Genomic DNA, 20,550 nt, shown 5'->3' on the forward strand with positions numbered 1-20,550 from the left:
AAAAATGACTGTTTGACCATGAATGAATCACACTCTCTAACCCTCAGAGTGAAGCAAAGGCAATCTACACTTGAATAAATCTTGCCACGAAAAACAATGTGATAGGTTTGCATTAAGGGAAGTCCTTGGATGGGAGACCACCAATGAGTCCTTCAGATGAAGGAAATCCCAAACCACCTTTCAGTATTCCTTATCTAAGAAAATTCAGAGTTGACAGGAAACTTGAAAGCACATAGAGAGAGAGAAAGAAAAATGCCCATTAAAACTATAGTAGATGTTGAAATGAGTTGCAATCCCTAAGTGAGATTATTAGCTGTGCGTCCTCTATATGGAATATAGGTTAGGATGCTCCCATATTATGGAAGACAACAATTCTTTACATGCATTAGAAATACTATTTTTTAAATATATTGTTTTATCATAGTTATTACACTTGTTATACATTTGTCTATAGCAGTTACATATTATTCAACACACTATTTAACATATAATCTTATTATTCTGCTTAAGCGGTTTTTTCCTTTTTTTCCCACCACTGTGCTCCCCTCCCCCCCGTCTCAAGCCACAACTTTTACATATTGTCTGTCCAAAATCTCAATTCTTCTTGTGGCGGTAACTTTCCTTCTTTATTTTTTAAACCATTTACAACAAAATTTTCCCCATACTGTTTACCCACAAGCAGAAAGAAATTATATATATATTAGAAACCAATACTTTCACATTGCTTTATTTTTCAGATCTCCAAACTGGGCCACAGCAACGTTTGGCAGGGGATGGCTAGTCTATTCAAATAAAAATGTAATGTTCGTTTGTGGGATTGACAGAACTCAAAAACCACTGGCCGAATTGACACCAAACATGTCCACAAGACACCTACTAACCCAAGGAGTGACCATCACTCAAAAAATTGATTTTGTTATTTGGGAGTTGTAGTTGCTGGGATTTATAGTTAACCTACAATCAAAGAGCATTCTGAACTCCACCAAGGATGGAATTGAACCAAATGTGGCACACAGAACTCCCATGACTAACAGAAAATACTTAAGGTCATCCAGTCCAACTCCCTTCACCAGGTCAAGAAAACTTAATCAAAGCCCTCCTGACAAAGGGCCATCCAGCCATAGATATAGATAGATATATATGATTCACACACAGAGAGATTTGAAAGGGACCCCTAAAGAAGGACAATAATACATTGCATGTTCCAGAGTAGGCAAACCAGACAAAGCAGCAGCAAGAAATACTGTTTACTAGGGCTGGGCAATTCGTTTCGTTAATTCGTAATTCGTTAAAAAATTCGTTAATTTTTGAATTACGAAACGATTACAAAACTTATTTTTAAACCTGGAAGTGTTTTTAAATATCGAAACGGCAGACGCCAAAAAATTTTGTATTTCCGTCCATTTCGGAAATACGTAAGATGGCCGCCTGGCTTGCTGGGAGCTCTCCTCTCTCGGCGCCGGCTGAGCAAGCGAGAGGGCGAGGGCGAGCGGCGAGCGAGAGGGCGAGTGGCGAGCGAGAGGGCGAGTGAGAGGGCGAGCGGCGAGCGAGAGGGCGAGCGAGAGGGCGAGGGCGAGCAGCGAGCGAGAGGGCGAGTGAGAGGGCGAGTGAGAGGGCGAGCGAGAGGGCGAGAGGGAGGTCTCCTTCTCTTTCTTTCATTGGCTCAATGCTGTAGCATCCTGGGAGTTGTAGTTTGGCAGCCTGGGAAAAAGAGCCCCTCCTGGAAGGAACCCATCCCAGCGAGAGGGCGAGCGAGAGGGCGAGCGGCGAGCGAGCGGCGAGCGAGAGGGCCCGCCAGAGTGAGTGCCTGCCTTCCCTCAATAATAATTTCTCCTCCCTATTCTACTAAATTAATAATTAAATTTAAAAAATATTTAAAAATATTTTTTAAAAAAGGGCGCCATCTTTACAAAATGTTTTGTAAATATTTACGAAATTTCGTAAATACCGAACTTTTTTTTTTGGAAAATTTTGTAATTATTTTAAATATCGAAACACAAAAACACCCCAATTACAAATCGATTTTAGAAACAATTTTTTGCGTTGTTACCCAGGCCTACTGTTTACCTATAAGCACAAAGAAACTACATATATTAGAAACCAACACTTTCTCATTATTTAATTTTCCAGATCACCAGACTGGGCCACAGCAACGTCTTTTATATAAATAAAAATGTAACGTTCGTTTGTGGGATTAACATAACTCAAAAACCACTGGACGAATTGACACCTGATTTGGACACAATACACCTATCAGGCCAACAAGTGACCATCACTCATAAAAACATTTGCTCTAGGTATTGTTTTGTTGTATTGTGTTTGAGGCCTTGGCCTGTGTAAGCCGCATCGAGTCCTTCGGGAGATGATAGCGGGGTACAAATAAAGTAATAATAATAATAATAATAATAATAATAATAATAACACTGAAAAACACAGCAAAAGAGACTCAAAGAGCCAAAAAATAAAAATACATTACAAAGCATGTGCATAACCACATAAATACACATATACACAAATATATACACACACACAAAAACACATATACACAGACTGGGCCACAGCGCGTGACAGGGGACAGCTAGTTTATACTTTAAATACATTTGTGAACCTAGGAAAGAGAGTAGTAGACCGCTAGAAAGTGGGGGTGGGGGGTGGGAGGCTCTTCCATGACAACCTTCTCTTCCTCCAAGGCCTAGTTTTGGTTTTTGAAGGATGAGGCATATATGTGTCTTCCTGTTCCAGTTTGTTTGCCCCAAAGTGACTTTTCATATTATAACCCAAAAAAGGTGAAAATTTCAGTTAGTTCATAAAAGAAAACCCAGAGGTTTCCAATCCTCCAAATTTCTTTATAAAGAGATGGGAAGAGCTTGCTTTTGAATAAATAAATATATAAATGGAGATGAAAGTGAAACTGACAGGCAGAGGACTTTGAGCTCTTAGCTTCTGAACTTCAACTGAGTGGGATTTTATAAGGCAATTAATCAGAGTGATTGAAATCTATAACTGGCGGAACAGATATTAAAGAAGTCCCTGTGGGTGGAACAAAACTCAAAGGTATGTGAAAGCTTGAAGAATTATTAAGAAAATGCACAAGGAATTTTTTTTTTTTTAGTTTTGGAAAAATGTTATTAAACACTCTACCTGGAAACAGTTACTTTTCTCTTCTATTTTTTTTTACTTCTACAGTCTCGTTACACTAAGTACCTTGCCCATCTAAAAGAAGCCTCCTGCTTGATCCTTCAATAGAGCCACAAGAGAATTTAAAGTCATTCCCAGTGGGCTCTTGGTATTACAAGAGCTCTCACATGAAGAAATAAGACCTATTAGAACTATTAATTCACTCTAATCAAGACATCCTCGCATACAAGTCTAAGGACTTTCCCGTCCTTGAAAGAAGCACCTAGACGAGAACTTTCCAAACTTGTACTTATCCATAATGAGATGTATTCGAGATTGAATCCAAGTCTAAGAATGAAATTCACTTGTCTTTCATTTACACCTTATACACATAGCCTGAATTTTGTTTATACACATCATCATCTATATAAATAAAAATATAATGTTCATTTGTGGGATTAACAGAACTCAAAAACCACTGGACAAATTGACACCAAATTTGGACACAAGACACTTAACAACCCAATGTATGTCCTTCACTAAAAAAAATTGATTTTGTCATTTGGGAGTTGTAGTTGCTGGGATTTATAGTTCACCTACAATCAAAGAGCATTCTGAACCCTATCAACGATGCAATTGAACCAAACTTGGCACACAGTTCTCCCATGACCAACAGAAAATACTGGAAGGGTTTGGTAGGCAATGTCCTTTGGTTCTGGAGTTGTAGTTCACCTACATCCAGAGATCACTGTGGACTAAAACAATGATGGATCTGGACCAAACTCTGCACGAATACTCAATATGCCCAAATGTGAACACTGATGGAGTTTGGGGAAAACAGAATCTTGACATTTTGGAGTTGTAGTTGCTGGGATTTATAGTTCACCTACAATCACAGAGCATTCTGAACCCCACCAACGATAGAATTGGGCCAAACCTCCCACACAGAACCCCCATGTGGGCCACAGCAACGCGTGGCAGGGGACAGCTAGTCTATATAAATAAAAATATAATGTTCATTTGTGGGATTAACAGAACTCAAAAACCACTGGGGAAATTGACACCAAATTTGGACACAAGACACCTAACAACCCAATATATGTCCTTCACTCATAAAAACACTGAAAAACACAGCAGAAGGGACTTAAAAAGTCCCAAAAAACCTAAATGACAATACAGAAAAAAGGGAAGAAAGAGGAAGGGAAGAAAGAAATAAAGAAAGAAAGAAGGAGGTAGGGAGGGAAAAAAGAAGGAAAGGGAGAAGGAAGCATAGAAGTGAGGAGCGGGCTTTTGCCGTTGAGGCCTACTTTTCGAGCGGATTGGAGTAACTAACACTTCTGCACAGTCACCTACCTAAACTACGTAAAACAAAGCTTTAGGTATGTGCCTACATTATAAAAAAATAAAAATTTCTGATTCATACAATGGGTTTTATTAAGTTTTGAAAAAAGGAAGTTATGCGGCCTCTCCCTGTATATTCTGAGACATTGTGTAATTTTGTCAACTTTTATTTGGAACCATAGGGAGGGTCCAGGGGGCTCCAAATGTGTGGAAATGCCCTCCACGACTACAGAGATTATTTCTGGGAATTTTGGAGCCAAATAAAATTGAACAATGGAGGGCCCCAGAAGTTACAAAACAGCACTTTGCCCAGCTTTGCACGATACCTTGTTCAATGTCAGAGGGTGCAGCCACAGTTGGAATAAATTTGCAACAAGAAATAGTGCCAAATGTGAAGACATTGCTAGTGTATTAGGGAAATAAACTTTCCTTATTTAAAATGCACTTTCCCTGACTCTTGAGTTTTAAGCTTAAAGATTTTGTTATGCAGCCATGGTCTGGTTGATTAGAATCCTGAACTTTTCCTAACACTTAGCATTAGAATGTTTACTCTAATCATTCTCAATCTACACAGTCTTTTGAGGAATTGTAGCCATCTAATCCTTATCACACAACAAATCCCCATCCAGTACCTCTCACATTGATCCTGCAAATCAATACCTTAGGGTTCACTCATGGGAAAAATCAACTTTGTAATAAGCCTGCCTTACAGGCATCAATTTGTACTGTTCTACAAGGAGTCAAAAGTTGTTCAGGCACCACATGACTACCACTATTACTACCACACACATGTGTGTGTATCCTATCATGTACCATGCTTTGAAGACACATATGCAGACATACCTCACTATATAGGGACCATTTAAGTTAGTGGTTCCCAGATGTTTTGGCCTTCAACTCCCAGAAATCCCAACAGCTTGTAAATTGGCTGGGATTTTTGGGAGTTGTGGGCAAAAACACCTGGGGACCCAGTCCTGTAGCCGGGGGGGGGGGGGGAGGTAGGGGTTCAACACCCCCCCCCCCCAATTTTTTCAGGATAAAAAAAAGCCTGGTTTACTCATTAATTTAAAGTGGTTAACCAAATCCCCACGCTAAGTGTTGTGATAGAGTCTGTTGGTAGTGATAGTAACACTAGTTGTAGTAGGAGAGGCAGGAAAACTACTCGCGAGCAAGACTATAATGAAGAGCAACAAAGGAAAAGAATGTGGGAGATACTTAGTGAGCCAACAGATGAGGATTCTTTTGATGGTTTTGAGGCAAATGAACTGGATGATGGGATGTCAGATTCTGGGTCTGATGGGATGGATTGGACAAGGGTTCGAGAGATTCAAGATATTTGTGCTGAACCCACAAGCAGTGACACATTTGAGGGTTGGAATAGTGAAGACTTGGATGGAACTTGGGAACCTTCAGGATTAGACCAGAGATGGACTACTTGGAGGAGTGGTGGAAGAGGCACAGCTGGGAATGGGTTGGGCTGAACTAGGGGTGACTCCAGTTTGGATGAGGAGCTGCAACAAGATACAGCTCGGACACGGGTGTTGGCTGAATCAAGCTCTGATCAAGACTTGTAATAAAAAGGGGAGTGTTTGCTATTGTAACCTTGCAAGCGGCAAGGAGTCTTGTTGGGCACTTTATGGATCTTTGCTACAGAAGACGGGTTTGAATGAAGACTTTGGGATGTAAGTTATGCTCTGGGCTTTAGCAGCAAAGGGGGCTGGAACTGTGTGGTTTTTTGCTGGACTGCACTGTTTTGATGTTTTGCATTAGCTGCCGCATTGCCCCGCTGCTTTGGCTCCCTGTGTTTACTCATTGTATCGGGACCTGACCTGGCAGCTGTTTCATCTCTTGTTGAATTGGACTGGACTGGACTTCATTTTTTATTGTTACTCTCTCTCCTCCACATCTACGGCTGAGCATCTGGAGCTGGCGTTGACCACATTCCTGCATTCCTGCATTTCAGTTCCTGCTGTGTTTGAAGCTTGAGTTTCTTTTTACAACCCTTGAAAGGCTGCATTTAAGCATTTTTGAGTTTACTTCAAGTTTTATCTCTGGTGAATCCAGATTATATTATGTTGTGGTTTTTGGGGTCTTTTTGCTTGTTTGGGCTTTTTCACACTGTAAACGAAGTGGTTTTTTGCCCTGTGATTTTGTTTTGGACTAATTCCATGTTTGTTTGAACAATAAACTATACTCCTTTAATTGGTTGGCGTCTGACCTTGACACTAAGTCTATGAGACACAAAAAATTAAGAGTCCCTCCAGAACTGCAAGCACTATCTCAAGCAAATATTGACAATTTATTCACACTGTCATTACTTGCAGCAATAGTCGATGTAGCGAAGCAACCAAGTTTGGGGGGGGAGGGTGTTGAATGCTCTCATTAAGGAGGCCAGACTTGGTGGAGGTAGTTGACAGGGGCAGAGCTGCAGGCTATTGAAGGCTGCTCTGCCCCCTGCTGTGCTCTTTGCTTCAGCTTGAACCTAACCCCCCCCCCGAAATTTTCTACCCCACCCCCCCACCAAAATTTTCAACCCTCCCCCAAAAAAATTCTGGCTATGGTCCTTTAGGGACCCATAGATTAAGAACCACTTAAAGTCATGCAAGATTTTTATGAAAGTTCTGAAACCAATTTGAAAAACAACCAACTTTCCACTCAATAATTAAATCTGAGACACAAAATACAACCAGAAATGGAAGTGCCTATTTAATTTCATGCCCTTTAGTGTTTTAATATATGGCACAAAGGTCTTCTACATATCGATGACAAACAAAATTTTATAAATCAAAGGAACCACTCTTGATACAGAAACTGCTCTCATTATTGGTATTACTAAAATATTCAAGCAGCTGCAAGATGAGTAGTCCAAAATTCTACAGGAAGTATGTTTTCTAATAGATAGCATGGGAAGCTGAACTTAATTACCACTGAAGAATTAAGAAGCAGTCAGCATTTCATAAAACTACTCTGTTAGTCAGGGGATTTTGGGATCTACACTTTGTAAAGACAAAAAACATGAAATATCACAGTCATTTCATACCATGATTTCTCAGGTCACAACATATAAATATGCAATTTACAGTATACAATCTATAGTAAACAGTAAAACACCAGCAACAAAAGTATTCTTTTGTTTTAATATCCATATTAAAATAACAGCTCACATGGAATAAATGGAAAAAATATTTTAAGATGTTGCTGTTGTTTCCTCCCAGAATGTAATTGCAAATATTTATTCATCAAGGCCAATTGCAATTGCAATGTCTTATAAAAATATTCAATTATAAATGCCACATTGTGATGTTAGATGTTATTTGGTGCAAAAACATCTAACAGTTCAAGATTCAGCAGCACAAGTAGATAGATACAAAGTATTAGAGAAATATTCACCCACCTCTTTTTTATATTTTGTGTGTTACAATCTGAAATTAAAATATGATTCCATTGCATTCTTACGATTTAGAGTTCACAAAATGCTCAACACTGTGAAGGTACAAAATACTTTTATTATGGCACAAATACTAAGTATATAAAAACATATTTCTACTTCCTAGATGCTACGTGGAAAAATCAAGGTCTGTGTGAATATTTCTGCAAGGAGACAAATAATGACATTGTTCAATGGCCGGAATCACTGGGTTGTTGTAGGTTTTTCTGGGCTATATGGCCATGTTCTAGAGGCATTTTCTCCTGACGTTTCACCTGCATCTATGGCAAGCATCCTCAGAGGTAGTGAGACCTCACTACCTCTAAGGATGATTGCCATAGATGCAGGCGAAACGTCAGGAGAAAATGCCTCTAGAACATGGCCATATAGCCCAGAAAAACCTACAACCCAATGACATTGTTGTAGTAGAGCCTGTGAGTAACGTTACAAACAGTAGTATGGGTGCCAGAAGGGGAAAAAGGGTTACTCAGGAGCAGGAATCTGATGATAAGCAGCAGAGAAAGAGGATCCGGGACATATTTACAGCACCTACAGACGAGGAGTCGTTTGAGGGATTCTCTGTGGATGATGGATCAATGACTGAAGGAGAAGAAGGAGACACCATGGATTGGACTAAGATAAGAGAAGGGCAAGCTATTTGTGAGGAGCAACTAGTGATACCTTTATGGTATCACAACTAGTGATACCTTTATGGGGTTCTCTGGGGTTGAAGACTGGCAATCAGGGGATCAAACTGAGTCTTGGGGGGATCTAAGTCTTGACAGGAGAAGGAGGAATTGGAGGGAAAGTCAAGGGAATTCACGTGAAGAGCTGGGAGCAGCTGCAGGGGATAGTGATGTAGTGGTCAGTTCATCTTCTGATGATGATTTGTAGATAAAAGTGGGTTCAGGGGTGAGGAGTCTTTGCAGAAGGTAAGGTGTTGATGTGCGTTTGTGTGCTGGGTGCTGTGTATTGGGAAAGACTCTTGTAGACTTGCTGCTGCCTGCTTCGTGTTCGGCGTTGGACCTCGTGATCTTTTGTGTGTTTTTGACCCAGATTGGCCTCTTGTGACTGTGGACTTCTCTCTTCCTGTATATAACTATATTCCCCTACTCACCCTCACACATTTGCTTTTAAAAGCTGAACAACTATAGTCACATACAGAAGACTATCATCTGAATTTTCTTCTGTCCCTTTTAAAAAATAAATTAGCCAGAGAAACCTCACACAAAACAAAATATTTGAAAGATGATCTTTAGTCCTTAAGAAGAGTTTGCTATAGTTAAAAAAAACCTACACATTTCTTGTTTATTGCAGGGGGGAATGAATAATAAATATATTTATTTATTTATTTATTTACAACATTTATATTCCACCCTTCTTACCCCGCAGGGGACTCAGGGTGGAGCACAACATATATATGGCAAACATTTAATGCCGGAACATAAAACCATAAATATATACAAACATTAAAATCAATTATATACACAATAAAAGTATTTTTAAAACATCTCAGGACACCATTTTGCCTCATTGCACTGCCCTAAAGGCTTGGTCACACAGCCAGGTCTTCACTATTCTTCTGAAGGACAGGCCTGATCCAATATTGCCAGGAAAGGAGTTCTATAACCGAGGGGCAATCACTGAGAAGGCCCTGTCCCTCATCCCTGCCAAATGTGCCTGTGATGGTGGTGGGACTGAGAGCAGGGCCTCCCTAGGAGTGGTTTATAAATAAATAAATAAATAAATAAATAAATAAATAGGTTTTATTTGTACTCCACCATCATCTCCCTGAAGGGACTCGTGGTGGCTCACAAAGCACTCTGAAGTGTCACACATAACATAAACAATACATAGACATAAAAACAATAATAACATACGATTACAACTGCAAATATACTATAAATTATTGCATAGTTAAATATTAAAAGTCATAAAACACAGTTGTGACTATGGATAAAACTGGTTGTTTAGAATTAACAGTAGAATAAGCAGAGAAGGTCTAACTTTTACTTTTACCAGCACATCCTGGTATTTATTTCTTTTCAGGAGTTCTAGCAGAAGCTGAATTTTGTTTGCCAAATTCTATGTTGTATGAGGCACAAGCAAAACTACAAGGGCCCTAAGTAGCCTAAGACCAATGTGACTCCCACTAAAAACATGGTCTTAAACCTGATTATCTGTAGACAACAAGCTACCTCTTTTTGTCCCTGAGTCAACATGATTTCATAGTAATTTAGAAAGAAAGCAAAGAACTACAGTAATCTCAAAGAAAACACACACTCCTGGATCACAGCGATGCCAAGAGGAAGAGTTCCAGTTTGCCTTCAAACTGATTTTCCCCTTTAGTTCTGATACTACTTCTGATTCTCCAATGTTTCATTTGCTAAATGTGGAATGCAGGATAAATGTTCTGTGTGTGTGTGTGTGTGTGTGTGTGTGTCCCACATCCCACTTATTTTTTTTTTAAAAAATCATGTTTTCTATCCTCCTATGTCCCTTAAATGTGATAACCCTCCCCTCTCCAATCTGAATACTATTCACATTATCCTTTTGCACTTTGCAATAATTTTAACCAATCGGTAAATGTGATATCTATTTATTTTCTCTACTTTGAAATGTAGTATCTGATGTGTAGCAGTGGATTTTACCCAGCACCCAAAGTCCAAGTGCAATAGACAAGGGGGAAAATGAACAGAAAAATATTTAGTCTTTACTCAGCAGAGATGGAACATAAATTTGCAATGTTGCATACAAAAATCAAACAGTGCAAGAAATTTACATAGTCCATGTAAGTAACACAAAATAAGGCATCTTCATCTTAAATCAAATGAGAGAGCAAAAATAAACCTTGAGTAAATAGCTATTCCACCATAGCCTCCTTCGGAGTTGCTGCTCCATGTTCCTCCCCAGAGCAAAGCTTTTAAGCATAGACCTCCTCAGAGAAAAAGCTCTCCAGTAGCTCTCCACCACCCAGACTGTTGCAACCCAGAGCAGGAAACTAGACCCTCAGACCACAATCCACCACACTTGACTTCAGGAAAAACAATCCTTTTTTATTGAAGAAAGATGCGTACAAAAATAGAGGAAATATGCAAGGTAAAAAGCCACAGTATAAATCAGCAACAAGAAATGTCCATGAACAAGATCAAAAACCCACAGTAACACTGCTAAATCCTGGAACCTGTTAGCAATCCACTAACCGTACTTGAAGCAACTAGGAAGCCTCTCAGGAATAAGGCCACTGGAATCAGGAGACCTGCCAAGGAAGATACTTGAATCTGGAACAATGCCTTGTCTGAAGATGCATCCAGGCGCGTGGTTCTGTTACGTGACACGCCTGCCGGCTTTGTTTGCATTTCTCTCAGTCTAGCTGACCTTCGTAAACTTTGAGATTCTCCCCTGCTCTGTCAAATCTGCCCTCTCCTGTCCTCATTAGAGAGGCTAGGTGTCAGATTCTCTGGAGAGCTACGAGTGGGAAGAAAAGGGAGTGAAAGTTCACCGCTTGGCTCTGAAATATTCTCACGGGAATTTGGACTTTCACTTTCCAAGGCTGCAGGAGTTTCACTACACAAACCCTCATCTTCTACATTGCCCTCAGAATCAACATCTTCATTGGCATCAGGAAATACAGAGAATCAAGTTCAGGTTCACACACAGGCTGAACCCCAACACACACCCACACTGTATTCTAAAAAACTCAAACAAATATACCCCTTTGGGTGTGGTCCAAGCTTGCTGGTTGACCTATATTACCAGCTGTACATAATTACCATCATAAGGTTTTTCTTCAACACACACACACACTTGGTCCTGCTATGACTTACCGCAACAGTATCTATCTAAAATGATAGACCTATTGAAAGTTATTTATATCCGATGTTGTTCCCATTTTCCACTTTAAGACTACTTCAGAATCTAAAGTCGTCATTTTCATAGCTCTCCTGCATGAATAGTCTTTTATGCCTCATTTCCTCTTATTACATGCTAAATCTTGCTTGGAACATCATAATTAATCATTTCTAATCATCAGCCCTGTCCCAGGTATTTCAACATTCCTGGCTGTCTGAAGCATTTCCCCTAGGCTTCGGCTATGATGTTCAGTCTCCCTCACTGGGATATGTAGGTCCTAGGGCTCTCTGGAGGTAAAACAATTACAGCCAGGTGAATGAGGGGAACTGGAAGGAAGCACAGAAAGAAAGTCTGCTCTCAAATCACTAACTGCTTCATTCTGACTTCTCCTGACAAGGACGAGTACATTTCTTCTTCTCGCAGGACCAATATATCTAAAGATAATAGAGATACCACCACCCATTCTCCTTCAGCATGAACTTGCTAGCCTGCATAACTAGCTCCAGTAGGTTTCACTTACACAGATAAGAAAACAATAGATCTGTCAACAAAGGATATTAGCTCAGAGCATGTACATACACACTTTATGCATCCACATTAAACTTTTAAGCAATTTGCCCATGAAATATTTAACAAGTGTAGCCTCTGAAGGATAAAAGATATGGAGAAGTGACAACGGTATTAATACGCTTGATGCCTTTTCTGTGAAAAATGATGGCAGAGATAAGGGTAAAGCATCTGCTTCCTTTGAAAATGTTCCATATTTTCATGAATCATACAGTCCTTATGTTCTCCTCTCTCTTTCGCTTAGTCTCCGTGTGGGGACCATACAATTTTAATGCTTACAAATCAAGCTTATCCAAAATCTAAACCAGCTACAGAGGTGGTTGAAGAGAACCTACTTTTCCTCTTTGGGGAAAATTACTTACACAATGTAGGACACATCTACACTTCTAATGACTTGAAGCAAATAAGAATGAATATTTTAAAGAGCTTAACATATTATAATGGAATAATAAGATTGGAAATGATCCTAAGGGCCATGTAGTTCAACCCTTGCCATACCCAACAATAGCACTCCTGAAAGATGCCCATCCAATGTCTATTTAAAGATCTCCAAAGATCCAGCCCCTTCCTAGAGGCACTTTGTCCCACTGTCCAACAACTCTTAACAGTAATGAAGTTTTGCTCATGTTTATGTACAATCTCTTTACTTGAAATCTAAGGCTGGATCTACACTGCCCTATAATGCAGTTTCAGAATCCAGTTTAAAAGCCTGCCCAATTTATCGGACCGGGAAATTGCAGCAGTGAGTGCTCCCTCTACCCACCATTTTCAACAAGGCTACTTCCACCTAGTGGGCCCTGTAATGTGCTCACTCCTGGCTATAGCCAGGTAATTAGGGGCACGCTCTTCAACTTCCTCCAAATGATAGCAGTACAAATGGTTGAGCAAAATGCCTGAGCAAAGGCTCCTCGGAGCAAAAGCTGAACTGTATTCTAAAACCCATACAGTTATATCCCACCGGGTATGGTTACTAGTTGACCTACATTAACAGCTGCACATAATAATCAACAGAATAAAGTTTTCTTTAACACACACACATACTTAATCCTGTTACAACTTACTGTAACAGTTTCTTTCTTTGTATCTTTGTCATAATTGAGGGAGGTTGGCATGGGCCCTGGATCTAGTACGTTATTCTCCCCCTCCCCACACACACACACATACTTCCAGGGGGGATCTGCCGTGTGAATGTTAGGAGGCACAGGAACCTGAACTACACCCCCTGTCATCTTCCTTGATCCAGGACCCATGTATGGCTGCCAACCCTACTTTCAACTTCAACTAGTAAAAACGTTGTGGCCTTTGGTTATCCCACCTCCCTGTGTGAGTCTGTTTTAAATGCTTGGGGAGGGGCTAGGGGGGATCGCAATTGCATTGAACAGGATTATATGAGTCCACACAGCTCTCCATTGCTCCTGGCACACAGGGCGTGTTCCTGTCTCCTTGTCCCCTCATCACAGCCACCTCAAAAGAGAGAAAGAGAGGGGTTCCCACTGTCTCAACTGCCACCCATTCTCTCCCTTCAAAAAAGGGTGAAGGCAGGAGGCAATGGCATTCATAACCTTTTGGAGAAACATCTTTTGGAGATCATAACTTTTTTAAAGAAAGCATGACCTTTCAGAAAAGAGCCAAAAACCCTTCAGAGTAGAATCTTTTCTTGTGGTATACAACCAGATATAATTATGCAAGGCAATGCTTTCAGTTATTAGACTGAATAACCTGTTATCTCCGATCTGTTAGGAAAACAGAGATTTTCCCAGTGCATAAAAAATAGCAGTGCTTCAGAAGTGTTTTTCAGTTGCCCAAATATATATATACTCTCCCATAAAACAACTTGTTTTATATCATGCACTCAAGAGATAAAATGAAGTAGACTTGGATAAAAATAACATATTTGGTTTACTCATGACCTTTATGTGGACTGAAGCACCTTTTTATAACTTCTCAGGAAAGATAGAGTAAAAGAAGCTGCATGCCAGAACATACATACAGGAAACAGTAAGCAACAGGATCATAAATAAATATTACTAGAAAGGGCATAAAGAAACAAAGCCAAGAGGCCTCTCCTTCTCCAGGGAGTCCTGTCTGAAGCAAAGTTGGATGGGCTTTGGCAAGCTGGTGCTAGAAGATCAGTGCAACAGATAAAGGAGCTTCAGTGTGTGTGTGTGTGTGTGTGTGTGTGTGTGTGTGTGTGTGTGTCTGTGTGTGTGTGTGTGTGTGTGTGGTGAGGGAGGGGCCCTCTCTCACTGGGGACAAGGGGCCACCATCTGCACAGGGCTCTGGGGCCAAGGCATAGCAAGGCACCTTCCTGGCTGATCTTCCTTCCCTGTGTGATGAGGGGAAGCCAAGACTGCATAGGGCAGCCAAAACGAAGCAAGACTGGCTGGTTCTGGGGGCACATGTGACAAGATCCAAAGAAATGCAGTTCCCTGGAACAGGTGATATTTCATTAGGTATTTCACTCTAGATTAAAGAACTACATGTAACGGAGTCTCATGCCTAGTTTGATGCTTAGCCACAGCACTTACTGTACCATCTTCTAGAGATACAGCTTAATGGTGTAACATTAGAAAATGCTGACCATTTCCGCTACCTTGGCAGCCACCTCTCCACCAAAGTCAACATCGACACCGAAATACAACACCGCCTGAGCTCTGCAAGTGCAGCATTTTCCCGAATGAAGCAGAGTGTGTTTGAGGACCGGGACATCCGTAGGGATACCAAGGTGCTTGTCTATAAAGCTATTGTCTTCCCAACCCTGCTATATGCCTGCGAAACATGGACAGACATCACATGCAACTCCTGGAACGATTCCATCAGCGCTGCCTCCGGAAAATCCTGCAAACCTCTTGGGAAGACAAGCGGACAAACGTCTCCCAAAGCAGTTGCTCTACTCTGAATTTAAGAACGGAAAACAGAACGTTGGTGGACAGGAAAAGAGATTTAAAGATGGGCTCAAAGCCAACCTTAAAATCTCTGGCATAGACCCTGAGAACTGGGAAGTCCTGGCCCTTGAGCGCTCCAGCTGGAGGTCAGCTGTGACCAGCAGTGCTGCAGAATTCGAGGAGGCACGAGTGGAGGGTGAAAGAGAGAAACATGCCAGGAGGAAGGCGTGTCAAGCCAACTCCGACTGGGACCGCCTTCCACCTAGAAACCAATGCTTTCACTGTGGGAGAAGATGTGGGTCAAGAATAGGGCTCCACAGCCACCTACGAATCCACAAGGAAACCCATCATGGAAGACCATCTTACTCGTCCAACGAGGGATCGCCTAAGTAAGTAAGTAAGTAAGTGTACCATTTTCTATCCTGCTTATTTAAAACTAAAAGAACTGTCATGATATTAACTTAATATGTGAAATAAATACATCCAGCTGATAATAGACGTAGTGCAATTATCATTTGTGAGATCTACTAATTAAATTATATTATCATAAATGATATAGAACAAAGGGATTGACTTGAGTCATTTCACCTCAGGCTAATGCCTTGAAATATAAAATAAATAAATAAGGACGATCATTACTATTATGATTATTATGCATATGCAACAGAATGGTTTCTAATCTAAAGATAACTCTAATTAAACTGGCTGATTATTCCCATTGTGGATAATGCCGATGTGGCTGCTAAGTGCTTATGTCACAGTCGGAATTGCCTGGGAGAACACATTTAGATTATCATTTTGGATTGATTTATATTGTTACATGACACCAATCAGAAAGATAAATCTATAGCTAGCATTTCCTAAAGGGCTGTGATTACATTAATAATTTCCGGAGTGTACAAATTAACATCAGTATTAAATTTCCAGTACAGTCTTGGCCATGACCAGCACCATTTCCCTATAAGAAAAAGAAAGCTTATGAGATTAGCCTGGGATGGCCCAGAAAGATGTTTGTTTCTAGCTGTAAACATGTTTCTAAACCCTGATAACATACAAATTCAGTAAGCAATTTGATGGAGGGTACAAGTCATTTTGTTGGATAGCACCACAGGCAACGGGAGGACAAAATGCAGAAGTTAAGTAAGATTTCACCATAAAACAAATGCCAAAATACCTGACAAATCAAATGCAGAAAGGTATAATTCATGCAACATAGATGCCTCCCTCCAAGCAGTAATAGACTGTACCAAAACAAATACCTCTGTAGTGATATATATGAAAATACTTGTTGAGATTAATTTCACAATTCAGCAGCAGATCAGTTGCACAACTTCAGCGCTTTCCAGTAGCTTCTTCCTGCACAGTATTTTCAGTCAACTGCTCCCACAAGCTGCAGTCACTCTGGAACTCTTTTACAGACACTTGAGCACATGCCCGGCCATTCTCAGTTTTACTATTGTTTTCCCCTCCAATCTAGATGACACTACAAACTTACCACAGCACATGGTTATATCTTGTTTTAGCAGACAGATTCTTTTAATCAATTACATAGAGCCTTCGACGGACAGCATCACAGCACAAGCACACTCTATATGACTTCCTTATATACAATTCTATACAATTACACATAGCAATCTCTGATTGGTTCCCAACTCATTAACTTAACTCAGACCCAGGATTGCATCATTCACAATCACCTGGACTAGGCCAGAACACATTCCCCAAATGATTCCCTATATACAGTTAATGCATGACTCAGCATTTCCAATAGAAGCCTATTAGCAGTGCATGACTCAGCTATATTACATTACAATACATTGTAAAAACTGACAATACTATATATTCAGCAATAATAAAAATCATCATCATCTTTATTTATACCCCGCCACCATCTCCCCGAAGGGGTCTCAGGGTGGCTACATGAAGCCAAGCCCAAAGATACAATACAACTGAGTAAAATACAAAATACAGACAACAAAATTATATCAGAATAAAATACATAAAATAACAATAAGATAAAGCAAATAGACATATTATAAAATCGAACTTAATGGGTAGTACAATGCAAAAAACTAAAATACTCCCAATGTTGTTTACAACATATTCCCAGCTTCTACAAAGTCACTACTTCAGTGTTTACTTTTTGAAGCATGGCTAAACAGTTATGCAAGAAGGTCAGTACAAATAACCTTTTTTCCTTATTTACATATAATGAGAGTTTTGACAATCCTACTTTCAAAGCAAGAAGAAACATTCCAGGGCTGAGAACAGTATTCCCCTGAATGCTTAAGTGTGACAGATGCCGTCTCAGTAATTGCCAATCAGCCTATACACAGCAGCTGAAAACACAAAATACATCACTTTGATCTCCTTGACTCAAAATGCATTTCCCAGACATGAGATCTGCACCACTTACAGAACCTGTCCATTCTCTAGCTACATTTGAAAATATATATTTGGTTAAACTGTAGAAGTTTCTTCACAAATCCAAGTGCTACAACTTACAATCTGAAGTTCAATACATCCAAAAGCAAGTATGCATCTTTCCTCTCCAAAAGCTCAACTTCCCAAAGGACAAAGAAAGGTCATCACAAACATGCACATAATTTAGTTTTACTACTAATTTGATAAATGAATGCCCCATTTAATCAGTGTGTTGAAAAGTAAGGCATGTATAAAATTTCAGCATAGGTTTTTTGAAAAATGTGCAGGGAGCAGATTACTTACATTTGGCAGGCAGGTCATAACCACAAGTGATTTTGGCTTGCCCAGTTTCACAGCCACTTAGGTTGCGACATTCAGCAACCAGGCAGGGCCCAGCTGCTCTATGTATACAGCCGTCAACTAAAAGATAAAAAAAGGGGGGGGGGGGGGGGAGAGAGAGAGAGACATTAAAAATCAAGATAGAAAAATTTGCATTACTTTCAAAGACATAGGGTGCAGAAAAACAAATATTCCAAATTTAATAATATTTGGGTATCAAACACAATCCAGTGGCAGCAGAATTTGCTGCAGAAACACGAATGGGCAACAATACTGTGCTGTGACATAATGTTGCTTCTGAGACAGTCTTCCAAAAAAAAGAGAGAGAGAGAGAGAGAAAGATATCCACTCAGATAGAACAAAACATTTTGTGTTGTTTTAAAAAGTTTGTGAGGTAGTAAAAGAACACAAAACCAAATATGTACCATCTCATCTTAACAACTAAATTGGCTCCCCCAATGAAAATGAATGGTTTTTATACTTCCCCTGATACAGACAGATAGACAGATGTTTTTGCAAAGTCCTGGAAATATAAGGTTAATAATATTCAGCCCCAAATTACAGTGAAACCTTGGTATCTGCTGGGGTTTGCTTCTTGGACCCCCATGGATACCAAAACCTGTGGGCGCTTGAGTACCTTTATATGTAGTTTATTCGATGCTTAGACCATTGGTCTTTCACATACAAGGCAAGGCAAATAAACAAATACGAGGGGTATTTTTAAAGTAAAGTCCGTTTTGTTGTAGACACTAGTAGTTCGCGCGCATACCGGAACGAGCGTGTGCGTCGTGTACCGGCATGCCTCGGGAACAACTGTGCTCAGTTTCCGCTCTGTAGCTAACCTGTACGGTTCTGTTCTGTGCTTTAAAAATGTTTAAGACTATCATCTCACCCGCCACATGTGAGGTTCGCTCAGTGATACGGTTTTTGTCAGCAAGGAACCTGCCTGTTGCAGAAATTCATTGACAGATTTGTGAAGTGTACGGTGATACTGTTATGAGTGAAAGCAAAGTGCATAAGTGGGTATGACAATTCAAAGATGGTCGTGACAATGTCCATGATGAGGACCGCTCCGGTCGCCCTTTTTTGATTACAGACTATTTGGTTATCGGAGCAGGTGGCAAGTTTTTATGAAGAGGGTATTTTAAAATTGGTTCAGAGGTATGATAAGTGTTTGAACAAACTTGGCAACTATGTCGAAAAATTGAGTGAAGTATGTACTTTCTGAAAATAAATTTACTTTTTTGAAATAAACTTTCGTTGTGTACTTATGTTCCAACGGACCTTACTTAAAAAATACCCCTCATATATGAACACCAGATTATTAAATACAATATAAAATACACAATAAAATACACATTGCGATCGCGCTTGGTCTGACCTCTAAGGTCATGACCTTATCCTCCACAGAGTTCCTTTATATACAACTAGCTGTACCCGCCACACGTTGCTGTGGCCAACCTTCCCTCCCTCTTTCTCTTCTTTCCTTCTCTCCTTCCTTCCTTCCTTCCTTCTCTTCCTCTTCCCTTCCTTTCCCCCTTTTCTTTCAGTTTTCTTCCTTCTGTTTTCTTCCCCCCTTTTCTTCCTTCTCTACCTATTCTTGGACTGCAACTCCCAGCATTCCTCCTGATCTATCTATCTATCTATCTATCTATCTATCTACCTATCTCTATCTAATCTATCTATCTGGAGGATTGCTGGGAGTTGCAGTCCAGGAATAGGAAATTACAAATATGCAGGGATTGGGATGCTCTCAAAGAAATCCAAAGAGAAGAATTGTATTTACATATTACTTGTAAGCCGCTCTGAGTCTCCTTTGGGGTAAAAAGGGAAGCATATAAATTTCATAAATAAATAAATAAGAAAGCTTGCATCGTGGAAGCACTGCATTTCGATCCTCCTCCTCCCCTAAAGGGCCTAGTCTAGGGGATACTGGGAGCAGTAGTCCAGAAGAAAATCTGAATATGCTTTCTTCTGGACTCCAGGGGGAGTCAACAACAATTCTTTATTGATTAGTCAATTTTGACCATATCAAAACATACAAAACATACACATACAGTAAAACCATATATGAATATGAGGCATCATGGCCTACTGGCCTGTCAACCCACTCCTAAATAATTGAGCAACTATGAGATAAAAAGGTTAAAAGATTAAAATTGTTTAATTCCTTAAAATAGAGGGAGTCATTTTTGCATGTGCGCTGTAGCATCTTTTTGCTTTTTTGGCTTTTTAAGTCCCTTCTGCTGTTTTTCAGTATTTTTAGGAGTGATGGTAACTGATAGGTGTATTGTGTCCAAATTTGGCGTCAATTCGTCCAGTGGTTTTTGAGTTATGTTAATCCCACAAATGAACATTACATTTTTATTTACATAGATGATATAGAAATGCCCTCTGTAATATAAAGTTGTTTGCTTTATGGATTTTTAAAATATTTTCAAGACATTGATAGTTAAACACATGGATGCAGGATGCTTTGATAGGGAGGGCCAATCATAAACACATATAAGTGCTTAGAGCAGTGTTTCTCAACCTGGGGGTCGGGACCCCTGGAGGGGTTGGAAAGGGGTGTCAGAGGGGTCACCAAAGACAATCAGA

At 40.0% G+C, this 20,550-nt stretch overlaps 1 protein-coding gene across 1 annotated transcript in view; it reads right to left on the bottom strand.

Annotated features, from left to right (window-relative positions):
* The window catches only part of MACROD2 (mono-ADP ribosylhydrolase 2), a 1,709,805-nt gene that overhangs the window by 1,274,015 nt on the left and 415,240 nt on the right, over positions 1 to 20,550 (bottom strand). The window contains exon 5 of the mRNA XM_060784142.2: positions 17,917 to 18,033. Within this exon, the coding sequence (XP_060640125.2) occupies positions 17,917 to 18,033 (117 nt within the window). The remainder of the gene's footprint in view (positions 1 to 17,916; positions 18,034 to 20,550) is intronic.

This window comes from Anolis sagrei, chromosome 1 (genome assembly GCF_037176765.1).
Source record: "Anolis sagrei isolate rAnoSag1 chromosome 1, rAnoSag1.mat, whole genome shotgun sequence".
Lineage (NCBI taxonomy): Eukaryota > Metazoa > Chordata > Lepidosauria > Squamata > Dactyloidae > Anolis > Anolis sagrei.